Source organism: Brachionichthys hirsutus, unplaced genomic scaffold, assembly GCF_040956055.1.
Source record: "Brachionichthys hirsutus isolate HB-005 unplaced genomic scaffold, CSIRO-AGI_Bhir_v1 contig_189, whole genome shotgun sequence".
Lineage (NCBI taxonomy): Eukaryota > Metazoa > Chordata > Actinopteri > Lophiiformes > Brachionichthyidae > Brachionichthys > Brachionichthys hirsutus.
In genome coordinates this window covers 134,629-159,113 of record NW_027180424.1, presented here as the reverse complement: position 1 = coordinate 159,113, position 24,485 = coordinate 134,629, and the positions used below count along the sequence as shown (strand labels likewise).

General features: G+C 39.2%; 1 protein-coding gene across 1 annotated transcript in view; it reads left to right on the top strand.

Annotated features, from left to right (window-relative positions):
- The window catches only part of LOC137914828 (protein unc-13 homolog C-like), a gene marked incomplete at its 5' end in the record, with an annotated part of 56,520 nt that overhangs the window by 16,838 nt on the left and 15,197 nt on the right, over positions 1-24,485 (top strand). The window contains 8 exons of the mRNA XM_068758322.1: positions 1,364-1,520; positions 1,808-1,876; positions 6,232-6,321; positions 7,175-7,303; positions 11,625-11,758; positions 13,675-13,760; positions 23,254-23,380; positions 24,355-24,451. Coding sequence (XP_068614423.1) covers positions 1,364-1,520; positions 1,808-1,876; positions 6,232-6,321; positions 7,175-7,303; positions 11,625-11,758; positions 13,675-13,760; positions 23,254-23,380; positions 24,355-24,451 — 889 coding nt within the window. The remainder of the gene's footprint in view (positions 1-1,363; positions 1,521-1,807; positions 1,877-6,231; positions 6,322-7,174; positions 7,304-11,624; positions 11,759-13,674; positions 13,761-23,253; positions 23,381-24,354; positions 24,452-24,485) is intronic.

Below are 24,485 nucleotides of genomic sequence, written 5' to 3'. Positions count from 1 at the left end.
AAATTTAGCAACACAAAGTACTCATTACTTGTACTGATACGTCAGGGCCTGTTTCAAGGGCCTGTTTCAAGGGCCTGTAGCACAATGAGAAGAATGGATCCTCCAATTAGTCCTTAAAGGTTAGTTTACTTTATACTTGCTTCTGGTTTTCTTTCAGTTTTATTCACCACCAGCCCCCAAGCATGTTTGATCCTTCAACCTCTACTCTTCCATTTATTGCATACCATTGATCATGCTTCAACCTTACATGCTCCAGAGCAGCTCCTTTAATAACCCTTAGTTGTTCTGGAGGGCAAGGGACATCAGTGTGTTTCTGTTGAGTCCTGTAAAGCTTGTCGTAGCACATAAGGAGCAGAAGAAAACAAAACACAAGTGTTCCAGACATATTGTTTTTGGTGCTGCTGGTGAATGTGGTGTTATTTCTCACGGGCAGGGAGGTACTGCAGCATATGAGGGAATGCAGGGTTCTTTAAGTGCAGACGAGTGAAGCAGTAACTGGGTTTTTCAATATCCTCAGGTTGATTTAATTATTCAGTGCTGAACGTTCATTCAGGTTGGCATTTCCTATATCAGGAGTTGCATAAATCACCAAAGCTGTGACGTCTCTTTCTCCTTCATGTGGCTTCCCAACGTTCAACAACCTCTTCATCATGTTACATTTTCTTCATCTCACTCTATCACCACTCCCACCCAACTTTTTTCCACGTAATCCCAACTATTTGAAGCTGTAAAATGTTAATTTGAGAAATGTATCTTTTCAGCTTTTAAAACCAAAGAAGATAAATATTTGGACAAGCAACGGCTTCTTTAAAAAGAAAATTATCAGGCGATCCTGCGCTAAAAGCAGCATGGAAATTAATTTTGATGCCAAAATCTATCTTGCTGCCTGACTCTCTTGGCTCGCCTAACCCAGAGTGCTCCTTGGTAATTTGGAGGCTGAAAGCAGAGTAATTATATAGGCCACCCAATGAGAACATGTTTCTGCTTCTACTTATAAGTGTGTGTTGGTGTGTGTAGGCTAAATAACTCAGCGCCTTCTCTAGCACTTGAGTTTTACAGAGCAATGAATGAGTTTCCTCTAAATTAAAAATATTTCCTATACCGCTGGTCCTCACTTAACCCCCTACCATGCTCATATATGTGCTTCTTTGAATGCCCTTCTTGTTCACGATGTATATATATTTTTTTATTTTTGTGACTTCTTAAAGTTGCTGAAGAGTTTGTTGATGACTCTTTGATGCCAGGCCTCAGATTGCCGCTACTTTATTTTTTATTGTCATCCTTGGCGGGGAAAAAAACATCTTAACGCAGCACAAAATGATTCCAGCACAGATCCTTCTGCTGTGTTAATTCCTTTTTGTAGGCACTTCTCCTGTTTGTCTGCCAAATACATGTGTCCCGGAGTGCCAGCAGTGATGAGCAATCTGCTCGCTAATATCAATGCCTACTTCGCCCACACCACCACGACCACCACGACCACAGCCTCGGCTTCTGACCGATTTGCTGCATCTAACTTTGGGGTAAGTTCCTCACTGTTATTACAGATGAGACAACAACATATAGTAAATACATAGGCTTTAAATGACATCACTGCTTTTTTTAATGGCCGTGGTCTTGAAATCAACAAAATCTCAGAGTCCTTTCAAATTGAGAGCTCGATCAACTCATGTCATCAACTCAGGCACAAAATAAAAGTGTGTGTAGGACATCACCACCAACCACTGTCATGGAAAGGAGAGAAAGATGAATCCGTACCACACAGTGCTGGAAATTGTTAAACTGAACTAAAGCATTCTCACCCTGACAGAGAGAAAAATTTGTCAAATTACTGGACCAGCTGCACAACTCCCTGAGGATAGACCTCTCGAAGTATCGGGTACGTATGAAGCTGTTGCTTGTGTTGTGGTTCTTGAAGCCATTTTTACTTTACTTACTGTTCGAAACAAATCATTCAACATCAACGTCACATTTCCTCAGGACTTGTATCCCTGTTTTACACACAGCAGCAACACATGCCTCTGCTTTGAGAACCCCTCTTGTGATTTATTGGACTCATCCTGCAGTCTGTGTGATTTGATAAACCCGATTAAATACATAATTTGTTTTCTCTGTCTTTCCGCAGCGAGACATTCTTACTTTGATGCTAATGCCAAATGTGTATCTATTGCCCTCCTACTGCTAGTATGGACTGTATCCTCTTCTTCATAAGATTCATCTGTTGCGGTTTCTGCATCTGTGTTTGATGTAATCTGCTGTCTGTCACCATTTGATGCATCAGTAGGATTCATGTCGTCGGAGTCATTTTCCGTGTTTTCCATGATATGTTGTTTTGCTGTCTGTGCATAATAGTGTGTCAAACAAAAACAAACATAAAATATAGTAATTACAAAACAATAATGCTGAAAAAAAAAGGAAATTCTGCACACAATACTAAATTGACCCTCCAAAAGCGAAAATAAATTGAGAGAAAAATCTAAATCATTGGTTTCAAACTACCGGTACTTAATCTGATCAACACTCATCCACGCATTTGCAATCTGATGCATGTATTTAATACAAACATTCACGGCGCGATTAGCATGCCCACAGCTGCACACAATCCAGCTTCTTTCCCACATCTTCCCAAATGTGCAAGCATTTACACTGCTGTTCACCACAGGGATGCACCTGGGCAGCTGCACACAAACACATATCTTCACACTACTCCCTTAACTGCTGACAGGATACAATGAACTGTAACAGAAAAATGGTCCTCTCACCTTAAATGGGACACAAAACGCAACGCCTCATTGAGTGGGTGACTTCTTTCATTTTTTTTTTTTTTTACTCACTGTGAGAACCCACATGTGATTTCAAATACAAATGCTGATAATAGCAAATCCAGCCTGGCTGCCTACAGTTAGCAGATAACAACATATAAGAGAAATGCACGAGGGAAACAGAATAAAGTAGAAAATAGGGAGGGAGAGAAAGAGAGGGATGACTTGTGGAAAAAAGACAGATGGAAGAAATGATCAGATAGTGGATTACAGGAAATTACTTGGACAAAATGACAGTTGAAGAGAAAGAGATGAATTTGGAAGAAACAAGTAAAAGGGGGCCTGGTCATTGGGGTGTGGAAAAAATGAGAGACGATAAAGAGAGGGACGAGCGAAGGATTGACTAACTGTCTTTTGAGGACACATTCACTGAGAGTAGTCACAGAGTCACAATGGCTTCACCTGCCAGCACTGGTCTGCAAACCATTTCTTCAGATACACACACACACACACACACACACTTCCTATACGCTCTCTCTTTGTCCATGGCTCACTTTTTCCAGCTGTCCCACAGAGCCAACCTGACACTTTCTGGCAGTAATAAAATTCAGATCTGGTTATGCCACTCACTGCATGGATTTCCCTGACATTCTGAGAGTGATTGCTTTTGCTGCATATATTTCTTTTCCATTAGGCTTTATTCTAGCAGCCCTGATACACGGTAACACTGCGTACATGCAAACTGTCCCAGCAGGGATTTCACTGTTTCTCTGGGGTTCATCTAAAATCTGAGCTTATTAGCGCTTTGCCACAATGGATGTGGACAGTTGGCTGTTTGTTCAGCAAGCTCCCCTGGGAGTTATGTGCTATTCTCTTAAAATGGCACTCTGTGCAGTTTACAGCGGGTTTAAGGAGAAAAGATTCTGTGCACTGCGCACAGCTGGCTTGATTCTATGCACTGCAGTAGTTTCTGCTCCCACCTGCAGAACTAAAGAAGGAAGAGAGTAAATTAATTGTGGCTCTGTAAAGCAGGACCAGTTTACATATTTATATGTTTTCCGTGTCAAACTGTTCATGGAGCAGATAAAGCATCACATTAACAAAGCAATAGATCCTGCATCAAGGATAATATCCATAGCGCTGTGCATCACCAGCACCATGTTGAGACATCACAGTTTTCTATAGACACATATGACCAACCTCTTTTATCCTTTCACAGCAGACAAATATAAATCTCCTGTTTCTGGAGGAAGAAACTGTTAAAGCTGCATCTCATAGAAGATGATCTCCTTCTAGAATAACTGAAAAATTCCTAACCCAACCTTTGAAGTCTGCAACAATATAAGAATCCAAACACAGGAGACAATTTGATGTCACCTTTCAAAGTGCTTTAGATAAATGTCTGAGTCAGATGCAAAGAAACAATGTGAAAGGCACAGATCTCCGCTTTTTTGAATCTCGATGTCTCTTCAGCCAAACATGAAGAGAGCACTGCTCTGTTTGCCAAAATCCCTTTGGGTGTTTTACAATAAAATAAATAAAAAAAAAGCAAACTTTGTGTAGCATTAAACTCTTCTCACTGTTCTTCAAATATTATTTCAGTTTTGGAAAAAGATAAAGACTTATTATAATTTGACTCACTGAGAGCAAATAAAACATCACCAAGGCTTATCCATTGCATCACATTTAAAAGTGTCTTTCTCATGAGCAGACGGTTGGTATAATTTTGATTTGCTTGTTATTAAAGAAAATATAATTGAACAAATGACTGTTTTCTTCAGGGTCTTGCTCCAATATGTGGTTGCTTCTTGTGTGGTAGATGCCCCACCCTTCCACCCAGTTTCATGATCATGTAGCTTGTTTTAATTATTCAAAACAATTGATGTTCACAGACGTAAAAAAAAAAAAAATGTCTTGAATGATCAGACTAAATAAGAAAGAGCTTGATGTCAACATTAGCTTTGGTGTCTCTCTCATGCCCTCCCTCACTACGTCCATGTATCTTCTCCTGGGTTGACATCTAGCCCTGTTCCCTAGCAGTTTCATCTACAGATATAGTCACTTGACCAGCTCCTTCCTGTTCAATGAAAATGATGGTCTTGTCCTCGTCCATAGGTCCCACATCAGCTAAATGACTAAAACTAACATTCAAAGGCAAACTAGAGCAAAGGTAATAAACGATGAACAAATCAAAGTCACTCACTCCTATATTTCTGCTAAAGCGAAGTGCTGTTGCCGTTCCAGGATAGTGATTTCAGTAAATGTACAGCTTGCAGCATTCAAGGCTGTGGTAGAACCTATTGAATCCACGTTTCTACAGTACTTTCAACAGTACATGCAACAGCTATATGTGAGGGTATAATTGTAAAAGAAATGTCACTGTCAGCAAGCACAGGAAAGGTAGAAATGGGTGGCACTGATGGGCCAAGTGTTATTGACAGATTCTGGTGGTGGTTCCGCAGCTGCAAGAATGTAATTGAAAGATTAATTTTAAATTGATTTGGACTGGCAGAGACAGGATGCTCAGTCTGATTTTAAAATGTTGAGTCTTTGCAATATAACAACGACAAAAAAGTAGTCTAATGGTGCAAACTGAAAAATTGATTTTGTTTCATTTTTCTTTCCACCATCTGAAGCCAAATATGTCTGACTTTTCCATATTAATGTGAGCTGGGTTCATGTCAGATTTCCGTGCCTGGGGGTTGTTTTGTTTGTGTGTTCAGGAAGCCAAACATCCACCTCTACACTGCTGCTATTTATCACAGCAGCCCTGTAAAGCAGTGAGACGCCAACCATATATGTTGGGTTTGACTTTGAGAGCAGTATCCAATCGATCTAGAACAGAAAAAATCCATTGCACATTTTTATCTAATTTATTTGTGTTTTCTTTCAAAGCTGAACTTCTTTAATCATGTATCAATCCAATAATATGTATACCGCTCTCGTCCAAAAGAGGACTGCATATTTCCGTCACATCACGTGAGGATTGCTTCTGCCGACGGCTCGGCCCCTTATTCTTAGGTAGATCATGTGTTGTCAAGATTCAGCTGCATTTCCTAAATCTTGGTTGCATATTTATTGACAAGGTGTAGGAAAGATAGAACGCAAACAACATTTCATTAGAGCACTGAGGGGTTAGAAGAAGTAGGGTAATGTATGGCACTGTGATGCCTATCCTCAGGGCTGTCGAGGCTTTATATGCTCCCCGTCATGGTGCTCTGCCCTGCCTGATGACTTCATGGCCCCAAAACAGAGGTTTTCATCAGCAGAGACCTCCTCTGTCCACTTTATGATTAGACAGACAGTCATTTTGTTATGATTGCTGGGCGTTACTTTGTCATCAATTTATATGTTTTGCCCCTAAGCGGTGTGATGCGGTGGGTAGGTGGGTGTGGCGACATGAACGGGTCCTTTTCATGCGATGTTCTCTCCTCTCACATTTTTTTCTCCTTCCCTTTCTGTCTCAATCTAGGATAATTTCCCAGCAGGAAACCCAGAGCGTCTCCAAGACCTGAAGTCCACCGTTGATCTGCTGACCAGCATCACTTTCTTCAGAATGAAGGTAGCATGTGTGTTTGTGTGTGTGTGTGCAAGAGAGAGAGAGAGAGAGACCGAGCAAGAGAGTATAATAAATAAATAACAGTTAAAGTTGTCTCTTACACGTCATTTAGGTGAAATCAATTCAAACTCATAATTCCTGAAGACCTTCTACACCGCTGAACGTTCATATCTGAATGATTTACTCAGACTGCAGCCTGATTGGGGGGGGGGGGGACGTGACGTGTGTTGACCTGTATACTACAGCGAGGCTCAATGTTTAAAGGGCTTCCAGCTTTGTCTTGTTTCCTCTCCTTCCTCCCCTCTTCCCAAACAGTATGCCAAGTCTTGACGTGTCTCCTGCTTTATGAACAGCTCAACTCCATTCAGGCTCTCGTTCGGTGAGAGTGGAGGGGTGGGGGGGGGGTGGGGGGGCTGCAATGCCGGAGCACTGAGGCATAGCCAAGATGGCAGCTGTGAACAAAGGAATGAAAACTGTCACTTCATGTTATCAAAGCTTTCACTCTCTGCCATGCCCATGCTGAGCCTTGCTGTGTATGTGCACCGCTGCTCGAGACACCGGTGCTACAGTAATACTTTATAATGTGCGGCTCACACACCTAGAAGTCAGTCTTGCCACATGCCAATTGGGATATACATAATAGATGTAAGAAGGCTGCTCTTCTTTTCACAAGGCCTTAAAAGCCCTCGGTTGAAGGATACTACAGAATGCATTTAAGGCCGAGCTAACTTAACTGTGCATAACATGATGTCACTATAGATTAATTTATGTAGCATAAACTTAGATGATACCTTCTGGAACACCCAATTCTGCAATCACACACTTTGATCATTGATATGTATCTGTATTTGTGCAGGTACAAGAGCTCCAAAGTCCCCCGAGAGCCAGCATGGTGGTGAAGGACTGTGTGAAAGCGTGCCTGGACTCCACATACAAATATATTTTTGATAACTGTCATGAACTATACAACCAACTCCTCGACCAGGTAATTACATTTATGCACAGTTATTTTAAGTAGCAGCAAAACATGTCAATGACAGTTTTGTTTTGTATTAATTAATGTTGTTAATGTTAACAATGAACTGTGTGCATCATACCAATATTGTTACAGAATATATCACTGATGAGGAATTTCATTGGCTTTTAAGAATTGCTCGTGGTTTAACAGAAGAGATTTCAAAACCAGATCACATGGTTTGCTCTGACAAAGGCAGAACATCCACCCTAAACACCTCCCTAAGACGCGCGGTAGCGGTCGGGCCTCAAATCAGATCAAGGTTTCCTCTGAACTTAATCCAGATAATCCAGACTTTTATTAATGTCTTAACACATTAGACTTCCACTGCTAAAGCAGATTCATATTCCACATGCAGTGATCTCTGTATTCTTCACACAGATTTAGTGATGAACACTCTGGGAAATTTGGGGCTTTGACCTTCATGTGCTTTTGAGGTTTTATCATGGAGCCTTGAAGTGCAGACAAATCATGCTAAGTTTCAGTTTGGCTGAATTACAGGCGAGATGTTCTGTTCTATAGCTGTGCATGAGGTCATTTCTGTTCAGATGAAGGACACAGTAGCATTCTGTGCAGGCTTTATGGAATCAGTGTGTGTGCCACAAATGATCTGAATCCACACCTTGCTGTCATTCACTCTGGTGTGTGAGCATAGCAACTTGTTGATAATTAAGTAATTAGACATTCACATTCATGGTCCAATCACTTTACCTCTTCCCCTTCCAAAACATCTTAAACAAGACAAATCGAGACAAAAACTGCTACAAGGGTTTCACATCTGGCGTCTTGTCCTAAAGAATGATTTGTGCTAGTTTGTTGGCACCTGTCTTGGTGCTTATCACTCATGATGAGGCAGTTTCTACCCTAAAAGCCTTACCTGGCAGGGGCTGAAGGACCATCTGGACATATAAATGTGGAAGAGCTCAATAATAATGCAAAATGCAGTTGTAAAACTGCATTTTATTGTCAACCTTGTTATAGAGTGGAATTTGTCTGCCACCTGTTCCTTTACTGTTTCTTCCATTATGGTTGTTGTTGCTATAGCTTCCATGCACATGAAAACCATATCGCAGAGTAAACAAACACTCAAAAAGGATATGTATATATATATATATATATATATAACCCATAATTCCGAACAAGAGGATCTATATTTGCAGCTATACACAGGATCATAATAGAATAATACAATTAGGTTGGTGCATTTATTGTTCTTGTTCTTAGGAAACACATTCTCAGTCAGTATTAGTCATGAACATTAAAGGAGATCAAAAGGATCTGCATTTGTAACTGATGGTCTATAAAATATCATTAATATTAAATAGAACTGGAAAAGCACTTGGAGAGCGCAGACCAGACCAGCTTTGGTCTTTATGTGAGACAATAGCGTGAAAACACAAATTCACTCCAGCATGTCTGGGGATCAATAGATTGTATATCATGACATGACATATACTGCATGTCTTACAAACCTTGCTTCAATGACTCCACCATTCTGCAATTAAGTACCACATAAAAGCAGCCAAGAATGAGGCAGCATTTACCTGATGAAAAGCTCAACCTAAACTCTTTTGAGGTTTTTTTTTTTTTTTGCCATCAAGTGTGCAGGAGAATCATGTGGGACCACAAAAATTACAGGTCAGCTCAGGAAACGCATGTCTACAATGCAATTTAACTTTTTCACAGAACTTTTTATCACTTGGTTCTTATCACTTGTTAGAGCTTCTTATCCCATATCGTAGGCTACTTGCATTGGCCTCACCAATCAGACATCAGACAGCGCTTACTGGATGTTTTACAGTTTACTTTCAAAGGAAAACGGCCTTCAGACGATAACGTATTTCTTGATAACGTTTCAATCCACTCAAAAGTGGAATAATGAGCTTCCTTTCCTTAAACAGCTGTAGGGGTTCGTAAGCAATTATCAAACTATAGAGATAGACACTCTCGCTAATTACAAATCTGTCCACCGCAGTTTCAGAATTGACAGCCTCTCCATCAATGCCTCCTTCACGGTAGAAGAAACAGACATCGGCTTTACTAAAAAAAAATCTCCTTGTGAATACAAATTATGGTGCTTGTAGGTAGCCTTTGACTTAGATGATAGAACACGTTGCTTATCCCAATTTGTCCACTTCTAACTAAGAGCAACTGAGTGCTGTGACACAGGAGCTGAGATAGTGGCTAAACAGTCAGTGAAATACCTCGGCCTAAATGAGGCATCTTGCATAACATACCATCACAGCTCTGATTCTGTAAACTGACCTGGGGGGGAAAGAAGAGAGAGAGAGAGAGATACACACATTGACTTTAAATCCTAACAGTTTCTTAAGTACAGTAACTTACAGCTAGATAAGTTTGAACTGCAAGATGAAGGGTGATTGAAAAGATGCTAAACGGAAGCAGGAAGATGGAACAGGGGGAAAGAACAATGAACCATTATTTCCTTTCAGGAATTTGTGCATGACAAACAGAATCGCCTTGTGACATGCACCTGATCTCTTGAAAGTAAAGTATGTATATTTTAACATGCATAAATTAATTATGAAAATATGAATGCATAAGTAGTCAGATGGTAAGAAGGAATCCGGATTGAAGAGGAGAGTTGGAGAGCATAGCCAGACATGCACAGATATGCCACAAGAATAAACCACTTATTACTGAACATGCAATTCAAATTGATTTGATACATCCCTCGTGACATTATCACACATTTGCCAGCCATTCCCAAATGGTTGCGTTTAACTATATGAACATATATGAAGAAAACCTCTCAGTCAGAAACACTAGAATGCATTTTTCATTGAGGTGACTGATCTGGATGCAGTTGTTTGCTTGTGCTGATTTCTATGACACAGGGATTGTAAGAGCCAAACACTAAACATTAACCAGAAGCTACTCTCCAGAGGAGTGAAAGGCCACTTAATTATTTCTGAGAATGCCCCCCCCACAGCCTGGCGCATTAGCTGCAGTGCAACTGCACTGTGCTCTTGCTTCACTCCAGTCTTCACCTCCTCGTAGAGCAGAGAGTGAAGCCCCTGGGTTTGTTGTTGACTGTAAAAAGACAGCAGTGTTTAACAATGTGTTTGTACTTCCTTAATATGAATGCAGATGAGAAATGGGCCGACACTGAGTCCACATCGTGTTTTAGTGGGATGAATGCTGCATCAACTGTTGCAGAGATGTAATAATTCAGTAAACACACACTTAAAACATTTATATGACTGCATATTGATCAATCATACACACACAGATACACAATGCATGAACAAATCTTTTTTGCATAGATGGCTAACCTCTTGCAGAGATATTAGTCTCGTTATTCATGCTTTCATTCAGTAGAATTTTACTGAATTTTATCCCTCCCTTAATGACCCAGCATAAACTATGAGTTAGTGACCTGGAATAATTGCAGGCCTATTTCTTCACTACTTTGATGTGAACTTCACTGGCGACCACTTGTTAACCTCTCAATATTTCGAACATCATGATTAATTGATCAGGCAAATCTGTCGATAGTGGTACTTGCCTTAATTTATAATCACACTGACCAATCACCCTTCCTTGCCAACCCTAGTAGCTCATACAATAGATGATTTATTCTTTCTGTACTTGCGTGAACACAGGCTAATGCTCATTCAGCACAACGTTTTCATATTGGAATCCAATAAGTTCCTCATGTTTTGCTGCATGTGATCTGTTTTCATGGCCGTGGCACACAGGATGATAGACCTCACTGCAGCAACAAAGCCACATGATTAAACTAGTGCACCCTCGGTTGATGCGATTGAATCTCACAGAATCATCTGTAAACCCTGTATTTTCTTGTTTCTCTGAGATTAAAGTCTGAGCTCCTCATGTCCCAATGTCTGATAGACATGCAGCAGCATTACTTCCCTCATATCACCAGCTATGTTAGTGCCAGTTGATTATTATAGGAATTAATTACATTTTACGGGACTGTGGTTCATTGGCTCATGCAACAGATTAGCTCATGTTGCGTTTCAATTTTCCAAGCTCTCACTACAACATTCTCTCTGCATGCCATGCAAAATTCAATACACTTAAGGTTGTTAAATTATTCAGCTGAAATTATTCACTAAATGATTTGAACATGTTTCATTTTTAAAGCCAATTTCTTTTCATCAAACACTGTTTACTTTTGGCAGAGTGTGCAAATATGAGAAATATGAGGTAATATGTGCATTACCTCATTCTCCCCCGACAACTTCATTATGTCTGATCAAACTGTCCTCTGTCTCAAACCATCCTTCGGTTTTTGTCTCCATAGAGCCGGAAACAGGACATACCTCGAGAAGAGCAGGGTCCGTCAATAAAGAACTTGGATTTCTGGCCCAAACTCATCACTCTCATGGTGTCTGTAATCGATGAGGATCGGACAGCGTATACCCCAGTCATTAACCAGTAAGTCCCTCCATGCCACATTTCCCAGTATTGATTAATTAAATTTAAGGGTATAAATACCCAAACTGAAAACACAATCAACTTGATGTGTTTTCAGCATGAGATGCTGAGTTTTCTGCTAATAACCAAGGAGGTTATGCTTGTTTGTCTGTTAGCAACATAACTCAAAACATTCTGGATGGAGCTTGATGAACTTTTGAGGAAATGTTGGGAATGCTACCAGGAACAGATAATTACATTTTGGTGATGATCCAGAAGAGATCCTGGATCACTTTAAATTGTTTGTTAACATTGCAGTCAATGGAGCTTCAAAATTTGTTCTTCAATATCTCAGATGTTAGATTGTTAGATGTTTATGGAATTTGACACAGACACATAGAGGTCCTCACCCTATCTGACCACCAATCTCACCTGGACTGGATTCAGAATGTGTTCAGGAAAGAATTATTCATCTCACAGAATTAAATAAATAATGGTCAGAAATCTTTCTAAAGAACATCCCATAATATTAAAAAGCATTGTCTTATTGTGGAGAGAGGGTGAGTGCAACGTTGTGTAAGACAGCTGTGAGGCGGCCAGAGAAGCCAGCAGTGGGAAACTGCTTTGTTTGTATGGTGAGCCGAGTCTCGATAGATGAAAAACGAATGCAGTATATATTGTGGATTATATAACAGATGAGATATGTATTTATAGAGAACAGGGGTGGGGGGTGGTGATAGCATTGAAGGAAGTCCAAAATGCATGCATATATTCATATGTCCAATGATTTGGTTAATAGAGTCAAATTAATTATGCATTCTGAAATCAGAGCCTGTGGAAGTTGCTTCATAAGAAATAAGATGAAACATACATCATCCCCTTTCTGTTTATCCTATTTATATTCTTGCCACACTGTTTTTTTCTTCGTCCTTCCTTCAGCAGATTTGCATTGCTTATTAAGGTTCCGTTTCTGCTTTCTTTTCTCTCCCACGCTATCTAATGACAGAGTTACTTTATTCATGGCCATTTCCTTCATTCCCCAGCATGATTCAGAGTGACAGCAACTCCTGTGCTTTTTCATGATGAACTCAGAATGGAAAATTGACTGTGGAAAAGGCAATATTTGTTTATTGCAAACAAATATTCTGGAATGCAACCTAGAAATTGCTAAGCCAATAAACTGATCTACAGAATTTATTTTATATTTGCAAATATAAAATTGGATGTGACTGTTTTTTGTGTGTGTGTGTAACGGGTAAGAAGCTTTAGAGATTATTTCCAGAAATACTCATCATGTGCATTGTAAATCAAATAACCTGATGTATTTCACCTCATAGAAGTGGATTGGAAAGCATCCACATGCATGCACAGTAGGTGCAGATGTTTCATTCATTTGTTTTTATTAACACGGGGTACATGAGGCTGGAGAAAGATTTTGAGAGCGATAGAAATTAAAGACACCACAATTTATATTACTGACTGTATACTGTATATTGAAACTGTTCTGGAAATGGTGTCCTTCAAAAGCAAAATAAATATGACCTTTCTGGGACTCCATCGTATATAAATGTCATCCCATCACTGTCTGAAGATGTGAATAATTAAACCATTAGAATAGCACAATTAAGCTTTGACTTAAGCAATTTTTATTCAAAATAGTAGATTACTCGCCAAACACTGTCTCGGCTTTGCTGTGTCATTTCCTCCTGGACTTCTCATTTTCATTCCTCTCTGGTTGACTCTTCACATTGTTGCAAATCGTACAGGTTTAGAAAAGACATGGAATTATTAAATCCTGATATTCACCGAATGTGGCTTTTTGCACATTTTTGAATTCTTTATTACAGATTCAGGCTGGGCCAAGACATCAGGCCACCCAGTCAAGCGTGTTATTAAACAGTAATCAGTCTGACTGGAATCCGTTTTCATTCTACCAGGTTTCCACAGGAGCTGAGTGCCGGCAAGATCAGCGCTGAGATCATGTGGAGCCTATTTGCCCTGGATATGAAGTATGCAATGGAAGGTCAGTAATGCTGCTGGTCAGGCAAACGCTGCAGATAAATGGCATGAATTAATTGGTAAGGAATGATAGGGGTACACTAAATGAAAAGGAACACAACCTCTTCACTAAATTAGCACTTAGATCCATCAGGCTGTCTCTGTCCTCTGTAATTACAAATGTTATTATGAATGAAACATTGTCAGTAGTTTCTGTAAATGGTTTTCACAATAATATGTGGGAGGATTTTTACTGTGAATACCAACACATTTTGCAATATCATTCATTTGGCGCGCATGTGTTTCAGTGTTTGTGTATATTTACTTGTATGTGTGTAAAGTTTTATATGGTATGCAAATGGTTTCATTTTAATTTATATTCTAAATCCATAAGAGTGTAAAAACATCAATCCAGTGCAGGCATTTTGTCCATAATTTAAATAGAAACTATATCTTAAAGTCATTTTTAAGCATCTTACATTATTCAATAGTTTAGCATAATGCAAGTAAGTCTTTCTACCAAGACCGCAGGGGTTCACAGCGATAAAGCAATAAATACATGTCAGATCAGCTCTGCTTATAGGAAGACAGCTATGCCTCCACCTGTTTTATATTTCAGCCCCCACCCCCTGTATCCTTTGATCTCCTCCCAAAAGGCAACAGATGCATCCTGGTTGGAGGCTTCTGGTCTAAACACAGAGGATACCAGTGTGATCTGGAAAGCAAAAGCTACTTCATGCATCTGGGGCTGTGAAATGAATGGTAGTTTGTGGGTTAACTTCTCAATTGTTATCTGTTAAGCCCCGGCCCCACCCACCATCACACACACACACAGGAAGAAGAAAACATTTTGCACCCCCCCCCCCCCCGGCCCTCCTTTACAACTATAAATATTATAATCTGTCTATAAATTTCTTACAAGTACACCTCTGTATAACATTTCACCCCACTGTCTGAGAATCAGCCCTGTACCTGAAGTTTTCCAGTCAGGCATCAACAAATCAGGAGCTTCGTTACCCGGAAATCACACAATATGACAATATTAATGCAGGAAGCACGCATTGCTTAGATTTGCTATATTTTACTTGCTTTTCTGATGATCACATTCAGACTCTGAACAAAATGCATCTATTCCGCTGTGCTTGCATTTGCATTTCCATTGAGAGGAGAAGGCTGTGTCCCCTGGATAATATTTCATCTCACACATATCTTCCCATTCTAAGTTAACCCCGTGAGTGACCTCTGCAGTGAGATTAGACATGTCTTTGATACTTTGAGTGATGAAAGAAGTGAGGTAGAGGGAGTCATAAGTAACTGACTGAGGTCAGAATGCTCTTAAAACTGTGTGAATCAAAAGGCGGCGAAACACCTTATGAGCCTCTCTGTCATTCATCCTCTTTACTGCAGTACATACTTTCTTCAAAAGTCATCTTTAGTTGGCACGGCAACCAGGTGCCATGTGACATCACGTGACACTGCGAGCCGAGACGCAACCACGGCCACATAAGAGGCATAAAGATTCTGTGGTATAAAGGGGCTTTAAATGTGATGTCCTTCAGTGATATTCAGTTTATTATAAATGTGCCCATCCATCAGCCTTTACTGTGTCAACACTGATATGTGTGTGAGAAATGATGGATTCATTTTTCAACGGCGATATAATGAAGCGCAAGACAGCAAGAACCTCTGAAATATATGGACTGTTACTTTCATTATGATTCCATATGTATCATTTTAAAGTTTTTTGTATTCTTGTAAAATTAACTGTGAAAGATTGAAGCTCATAAGGAAAAACAAAGGCAGCAAGCAAGACTACCAGTGGCCTCTATCCTGCAATAAGCGACGATGCTCTTGTTATATATTTTCATATTCCATGATATAAAAAGAGAAGCTGTGACTGTGTGTGTGTGTGTGTGTGTGTGTATAACCAGAGTCAGGGGCCTGCAACCACCTACATTGTTACTGCCTGCTGTCAAAGCAGGTTTGTACAGCGTGTCTGTTTGTGTGTATGTCAGTGCCTCAGGAAATCATTGTGACAAAAGGAGGCAAGAATTATGGCTGCACTCATTCACATACACTCTATTTCTTGTTGAGCCTGAACTGTCTTCCTCTGCTCCACCACCTTTTGTCAATACATCACTGCCCAGCCACAGTGACATGTGCCAGGAGGAGGACACGGCTGTCCATGTCTTTCAGAGGAACGCTGTAAGATTTATTGCACATTTTTGCGGATCCTACTGTCTGCTTGCGATATAGGTTTTAATAGTTCGACGTGGGCCATTAGTTGAATGGAGAATTTGACAGCTCATGAACCATAGAACATTGCTCATTGTAAACCTCATAATGTGTTTTATAGAATAGATTGTAAAGCCATGAAAAAACAGATGGCACCAGCAGCAAAAACAGAAGTAGAATCTACTTCTGTTTTTCATTATGGCTTTACAATCTATTAAAATGTATTTTCCGAGTATGTGAATGTAGCGTATGTTTGATGCCAAAACTAATGCTAATGGCCATATTTAAGCTAGAGCTAGACACAAATGTGTGAAGCAAAAAAAATCTGCACGGTCTTTCTGCTATGGCAGGTCGACTCAAACTGAACCTACTCGGGTAGACTCCGCCTTCGTTTGCGTGTCTTCGGTTCACCTCGGCGCCACTTTGAAAATCTGTTCGACTTCCGAGCCATTTTAAAATCCATTTTTTGGTCGAAAACCGAATTGTTTGAAATCCAAGGTTCCATTGTAATTTGATATTTAAAAAAAACTCATAGATAAGCCTGCTTACTCATATTGATATTATTAATAGGAAAGCATCGCGAAAGGCCACCAAAACATTCCGTGTGTATGCAAGCTCACATTTTCTAATTTGTACACAGATAAAACGAATGACAATGAGCTGGTAGATTGACTGGTTGAGTCCATGCTGCTGACTGTTATTCTCATTCGGATAAATGGAAGTAAGCCACAGTGACCTGTTTACAGAACTGGCAAGGTTGCTGACAGAGAGACTCTGAAGGCGGCGAGCGAGAATGTTTTGCTTTGTCTGTTGGAGTTCCTCTCTTTGAGTGTCTGTATGTCAATGAGTCTTTGCCTGGGCTTTCCTGCAGCCAATATTTTTTGCAGCCATTCATTTGTGTCCTGCAAGCAACGAAAAATGAATGAGAATAAAAGAGGAATCTTCATATCAATGTCTGTTTGTGTGTATTTGCATTACTTAATAGGTCTTTGATGCATCTTGCTTGGAGGCCCCTGGTGGCATTGCTGGTGCGGAAATGGATGTGGCTAATTTTAGAATCTCTATGAGAATCTCTGGATGTGTGAAAGGGAGAGAACGAAAGATAACAAAGAGAGGCAGGAGGGGAAGACAAATGGTGAGAGGATAAAATAAGACAGAGAAGAGGGATGAGAGTTTGAAGGAGTGACTCACACTCGCCATCACATGATTAACATACAAACATTACAAGCACTAGATCAAATTATATTTGTGCACATTTATCAATTATCAAACCTGATTTATTATTGGTTCAGATTTTAATGTGATTTGTTTTCAGTGTTTGCTAACACACAAAATGATGATTTTTTTTAAATCTAAAATGCATGAAGCTAATTTTTTTGTATTAAAGCAAATGTTGTTGAGGTTGCACCATTCCCTGTCACAATGGTAATAAAAGGCACAGGAATTATAGCCAGAATCCAGGAAAGTCATAACTTTGGTTCCAAAAGCCAATTCAAACAAGTAAACATGGTAAAATATAAGGAAAGAAAAACAAAGGAATGTTTTTGGTCACGTATAATCACTCTGTCTTCCTCCTGCCTTGGCCTATTAATGTAAGTCATCCTGTGTGCGCATCTCGTGATGTGTCATTTTAATGTGCTGATTTATGGTTTCTGTAAAATACTATGTGGGAAGCTTTTCTTTCTCCAATTTATTCCATCCAAAACAGTAAATATTTGTATTGATGAAAAGCTTGTTTCTTTTCCTGTTATCGTTCAGGATAGAATATTTTTTTTAACGGAAATAATAAAAAAACAACACTTATTGGCAAATATAGCAGAGATGAAGGGAGAACGTTAACAATATATGATGTCTATTTTGTGTGTAATAGAGGTCAAGTCAACATCTCTTAGGTATTTTAACATTGACGTGGTTTTGCAGTTTAAAACCCAATAAAGTTGTGGATCCACAATGACTGAGTGACATAAATACCATTCCGGGGTTAATATCAATAAGTTACAGATTAATAGCAACACAAGCAACTAAGAAGGAACAATTTATTTATTTTATATGAAGATGATAAAATCCAATTCTTCTTCCAGAGCAGTCATACAGTATATTCTTCACATGCGTTGTACAGCGTCTAAAAAGCTGTGGTCTCTAAAGCATGTCATTGAAGAGCCACTGCTCCTGCAGCCCATTGCTCATCTGGTCTGTTAGAACAACTGCACTGCATATAATATTTTAATTGAAGTTGAATTAATGCACCTTTTCCAAGGAAGTTTATTTCCATACAAAAAAAACCTCAGAGTTGAAGGTTTAACAGTCTCTATTCTATTTTTCTTTTTTTTGCGGTATCCAGCAGAGTCCTGCACACTAAGTCCTGATCTCTGTGCCACAACCTTCAGCATATGCCTTTTATGTCCATTGAGTTCATGATGCTCTAAGTGAGTTGTGCAGGTGGTGCATTTCAAATGCATTTGTAGCAATTTGGTCAGTCTTCTCAAAAAGGATAATCTTTTGATCTACAAGGTTTTATCCAAACTTTCCCCACTGTTGGACATTCCGCTGTGGGTTCAAATGTACAATTGCAATCCTTTGGCATTTCTTAATACACCGGTCAAGTAGATTGTCTCACCTGATGACATTTGATATCTTATTTTACTTTTGTTTTGAAATATGAAAATACATTTATTTATTGAGCATAAAAGGTATACTTGCACTGGTGATTCACCACACTGAACCAGAGTGTCCTAATGCATTATACCATATATCGCTCTGTAAGCTCTGATGTCCTTGCAGGGTTTGACACAACTGGGTCAGAAGCCAAGGCAAAGGAATTATGTCACTTACTGGCCTTTTTCTACCATTCCAGTCTTCAAGCTGCTTGTCTCTAGAAAACCTGTGAACCACATGCTTCTTTAGATATATTACCTGGATAAAAATTGCAGGATGCAACTGCTGTGGTGTGCCGCAGCAGTTCATAATAGCCATGGCATATACAGCAATGATCTGGGCTTCCTTGCAGGCAGTCCAACTGATGATGTGGTTGGTCTGCCTAATACTCATTATTTGTTATCTGGTGTCGTTTTGACTTTCTTGAATGAATCTGTATTCAATTCATCTTCTATGATATCTGCGAGTATCTTCCATGTTGCTGAAAGGCATCCTGCTGGATGGTCTCTTGTGTGGATTACCTGTCATTCAGACTGCCCCTATTGTAGCTCAGTGCTTCGAGACTCATATATGTGATGCGTTGCTGGATGTGTGCCTTTGTTATGTTGAAGGTCTGCTGCTATATCTACATCCCAAAGAGCAGGCTGCTCTCTGAACTGCTATCCAAACTAGCATATATTTCAATGCAGAATATTTACCATTGCTGTCCTGAAGTAAAACTCCATCAATTACATTATTTTAGTATTTAGTAAATGTTTGGCAAATGGCGATGTGATTTTGTGTAGGAATTGGGATACTTTGGTATTGGTTCAAAAATCAGTTTTCCCATGCTGATCTAACAAAATCAATTAAAATGTGAGAATTACATCATGTCACATGCCTGAAAATAAAAGGAGGCAGGATAATAAAGTTAATGTTCTCTGGTGAGAAAAGTAAGGCAAGGCCAATGCTTTGAAGATGATACGGACAGCTTGGTCAACAGTTAGCAAAACCTGAAAAAAAACACTGGTTTTTACCTGTTCCATGCATCATTTTGTTAAGAAATTATAGATGAAGCACTATTACTCACTAGGAATAAAATTTCAGCACCAATACCACCAGCAAGCTCAACAAAAGTTAAAAGACATGTAGCTCTATAATTGGTGTTAATTGGGACAGTACAGATGCAGCATATAAGAGGATAATCATCAAATACAAATAGTTCATGTAGTAAGTGGCATAAGCCGCCACAGTCGCAGTTTGTTAAATTTTTTTGACAAGCCATGCGACATCATAAACAGGCCTGATTTGCATGAACAGCATGAATAAATATGACTTGACTTACCTTCCAGAATGATAGATTGATTATTGAAAATGATGTGACATATCACCCTCGCAAAATAATTACTGTCATGGGAGCGAAGTTCTTTAGCAATGATGAATTCAGCAAATTAAATTGCTTCGGAACGCAAATGTCTGTCAACACCAACATCTAAAAGGAATAAAGCAGCAGGGCTTTCCCCCCCCCCACTATTCTTTAAAAGGTATTCTCTATTCAAACAATCTCACTGGACCCACTGAGTGGAAAATGTGTGTAAAGTAGGGCATTCCATCATTGCATGAACCTTGTGACTCTTAAACTGAAAAGCTTTGGAAGATGAACCCTTTTAAAGAATATATCGAACCTTTGTATACTGACATATTTTTGGCTTCATACCAAATACTCTGATGCTCGAAAGAAAAATGGCTAACCAATCTATTCAGTAAATAACAACAGTTACACATAAAGTCCTTTGCGTAAAATACATCTGCCATTAGCCATTGATAATGGTGTATACGACCCCATAGTCTGCCAAGACATGCAGTAGAGCTATAAACGTCTAGGAAAGGCTTCATGTCTTCAGAACCTTAACCTTCATGTCATTATCCAGAAGTCATTTAAATTTTTAGGCAGGATATTCTAACTCGCATATGAAACATTGATGACATCCAATAGATGTTTTATCAATTTCATGTAAGCCCTGTTGGATAACAATGATTGTATCAGCTCATGTTAATCATGGATACCCCCCAGCATCAACAAGTAGAAACAGGTATACACACATTAAAAACACAAATAGATACACACACACACACACCATTCAAACACAAATAGATACAGCAGCAAGCTGGTAGGTGAGATAAGTGCAGCATAAACAAAACAGCTGCTGACCTTTACTTTTCTGTCTCCCAACTGACCTCCAATGACTTCATTTACTATGGGTGAGTGTGATATTGGGGGAATGTGGGTGTATAGTCAAAGCTCAGAGCAGGAGTTTGACAAACTGTAATTGTGTGTGTGTCCACCCTATATATGTGTGTAGACTGCCTTCCAGTACAGAGCATAGAGTTGCAGAATATGCAGCTCTTCTTGGGTTTCTCCTTGAGTTAAACCTTGACTCAATTTTCACTATTAAAGGGGACATGTTTACACTATGGTGATTTTGAATCTGCCACAAATTCAAGATGCTACATTTTATGTCTTAAGACATTTTAGAATATTTGAAGTCAATCCTAATTCATGCTCATAACGACCTGTTCTTATCATTTAAGGATCACATTTTTTGATGTGCAGGTTAAAAAATTGAAGCACGTTGTTTATTCTACAATATAAGGAGAAACATTCCATTGTGCATATGTTAATTTTGGAAAAGTAAATATTTTCCAATGTAGGCGGCAGACATTGCACTAATCATTATCTTAAGCACTGAGGGTTTTATCAGGATTAAGGAATGACAGTCAGGGTGCAATGTGTGGATTTAAATATGTCTTTGAAGTGAATGTATGCATCTCAGTGTACAATGTTTTAGAACTTGTGTATTAATTTCTGATTTACCATTTGCAACTTCTTTAAAATGTGAAGGCCCTGCTTCTTTTGGCCTTTGTAACATTTAGCATGGTGTGCCCTGCTATTCCCAAATTGAAGGAGAGTATACAGCATTTGCTAGTTGGTCGTTGCAGTCAACAATGCTTTGTTGTGCGAACACCATCTTGTTATTGAAAGGAAAGGCTTATGGGCTTAAAGCATTTAGGTTAGGTTCATGGGAAGCTCATTGACATGGTTCATTGATCTCAATATTTGCTGTTGCTAGCAAATGGGATGTGTGGCTTCCAGGTCCGAAGTCAGACAACCACCACCTTCCACATTGCTTCTCACCACAGTCATTATCAACCACAAGAATATCTTGCCAGGAAACAAAAGCCATTAAAACATTTCTACTGCCCATCAATGCTGACATGTTTGGCTGCACTAGCGGTACAGAAGGTGTTTGAAATGATTCGGGTTTTGCCACGAAGACGTGGAACAAAGTACGGTTATCTGCAAAATATGTTGCTAAAACGTAGCACCAAAGGTAGCTTTACCACAAATTTGTTTCACAACCTGAAATGCAATCCACTTCCGGTTTGAAATAAAAGGTTCACTGAACTTAACATGATTATTTTTTCCCCACTTTTTGCATGTGAATTTCCAATCCAACAGAAGGGTATTCTTCAATCATTATATTAATCTCATTTTATGCATCAAGGGGTTGATTTTAACATTTACTGTATATAGTGATTTGGAGGAGAAATCAGAATATCGATATATATATTGTGTATCGCGATAAAGCCTAAAAATATTGAGATGTTGGTTTTATCGTGCAGCCCTACTGCCTTCTATCATAAACATAGTCCCTGAAACCACAGAAGGTGCTGTACCTCTAACACCATAGTGCAGCCTGGCAACAGTGCTAACATTGCACCACTGTGTTGCCCCAGCTTTACTACATTTTCTGCTAATTAGCAATGACACCAGCTCACTAAATAGTTGTAGTAATATACACTTCACCTGACAAGTTATACTGTACATAGTCAGCATGCTGACATTTGATGAATATTTTAGCATCACTGTAACAACATTTATCCTCACAAATCTACTAGTATGGCTTGTAGAATATTAAAAAGGAGAAAATATTGCAGTGATAGTTTCCCTCGTTTATTTTTATGACTGCCATCGCACTCATGATTTCCAAAACGACCACAATTATTTTCTGTTTCCTCTCCCTCCTTTTAATTGCTATTGTTTCATATACAGGAATTCAGCAAAGACAATTTAGTTTGGACAGTACTACCAGTATAGGTGTTGTTCTTTCTCCCATGGCCTTTTCTTTCTATCCATATGTCAGTCCTCAGTCCTTCTCACATACCATCTCCATTAGTATCCTCCTGGGAAGCCCCTGGAAATATTTGGAATTGTCTAGAATTAAATGCACTGAATGACTCAGCAGCCTTTGTTGTATACAATTACTCAAGGACTTTCAAAAGGGAGCTGGACTCATTTTTATTTACTTATTCTTTTGTAGTTCAAGGCTGCAGGTAATTTAGCCTGTTAAGATAATAACAACCCGTTCCACCCAGGCCTTTTTATTATTATGACAGTGTATTAATACATTTTATATTCTGTTCATTTGTATTAATTTTTTTGTACATTGTAAAATAAAAATGTGATGTTGTCTTGCTGCTCTAACATGTAATGTGCTGTGCCTGAATTATCTGTAGGAGTTAAAATATCTGTTTAGGAATTGGATATCCTGTATATGATAACAATCATGTTTTAATCTGAATTACAGAGCATGAAAAACACCGTCTATGCAAAAGTACTGAATACATGAATCTGCACTTCAAAGTCAAATGGTTCCATAATGAATACGTCCGTGATCTGCCAGCCTTCAAAGATGCTTCACCTGAGTATTCCCTGTAAGTGCTCTCCAGTGTAAAATATTTTGTAAAAACAATTATCTCAGTGATACATAAACCACAGGAAGAAATGTTCTGCAATGGTGTCATGGCCCAGTCTGTTTCTGGTTTACATAATCTAAACTGTCAGTTTATTCCCACTAGCCTTTAAACAGGTTGAACATAAACTGTTCTGAATGACATATTTATAGCCTCAAAGCATGTTTCCTTTTTTTTTTTTTTTACATTTCCTGTTTTGTGCATAACTGTTTAAAAACAGGGATATATTCACATGCAGGGAGAACAGGGCCGTCTCCCACTCTGCCGGTCTATCACAGGAATAACTCACCCTCCCCCTTCACCAAAACTGTCAGACAATCATGATCTCTCGCAGGATTGATTCATCCAGAGGCATACACATCATACAAATGTACACTTAAACATGCACAGTCTTTCTGTCCCCCGCCATGTCCGCATTATGTGTTGAGCTTCAGCGCCTATAACAGAGTAGTAAGTGTCTGTTGCTTTGAGGACAACATCAAGCAATCTTTTAAACTTTTAAATGGCAAAGTGCAGCGAAGAGCAGAATTGTTATTCCACTAAGAAATATACTTCTTTATCCAACTCATCCATCCAACTTGTCCCGGCTGCTCCTGTCTTCTGTCTGAGCCTTTCAGCTTCATTTGTCCACAATTCAAATCTGATATCAATGTCTGCGTAAACTGCAGGCTTGGCCAAAACCGAATTGGAATCCGTTTGGTATTTTCAGGATAGGCCTACCTATTTAAGAGGAACAATTCAGTTTGCATTGATCTTTCCTGAATAAAGTGGTTCCCCTAAAACATTTTGATGGATCAATAACCTTGGGTGGAATTGCTCTTATATAGTATTTCCGACACTTCTGGTGCTAAAAATAGATCTGATGGGCCACAATGAAATAGATACAAACTATTCTGCATTCACTCCTTCAATAATAGGATAATTTTGTTTTTTAGGTGGTTTGAGCCATTTGTCATCCAGTGGCTCGATGAGAATGAGGATGTGGCCATGGATTTCCTCAATGGAGCGCTGGAAAGGGACAAAAAAGATGGAGTGAGTATATGTGAAGAATTCAATGCTATCTGTA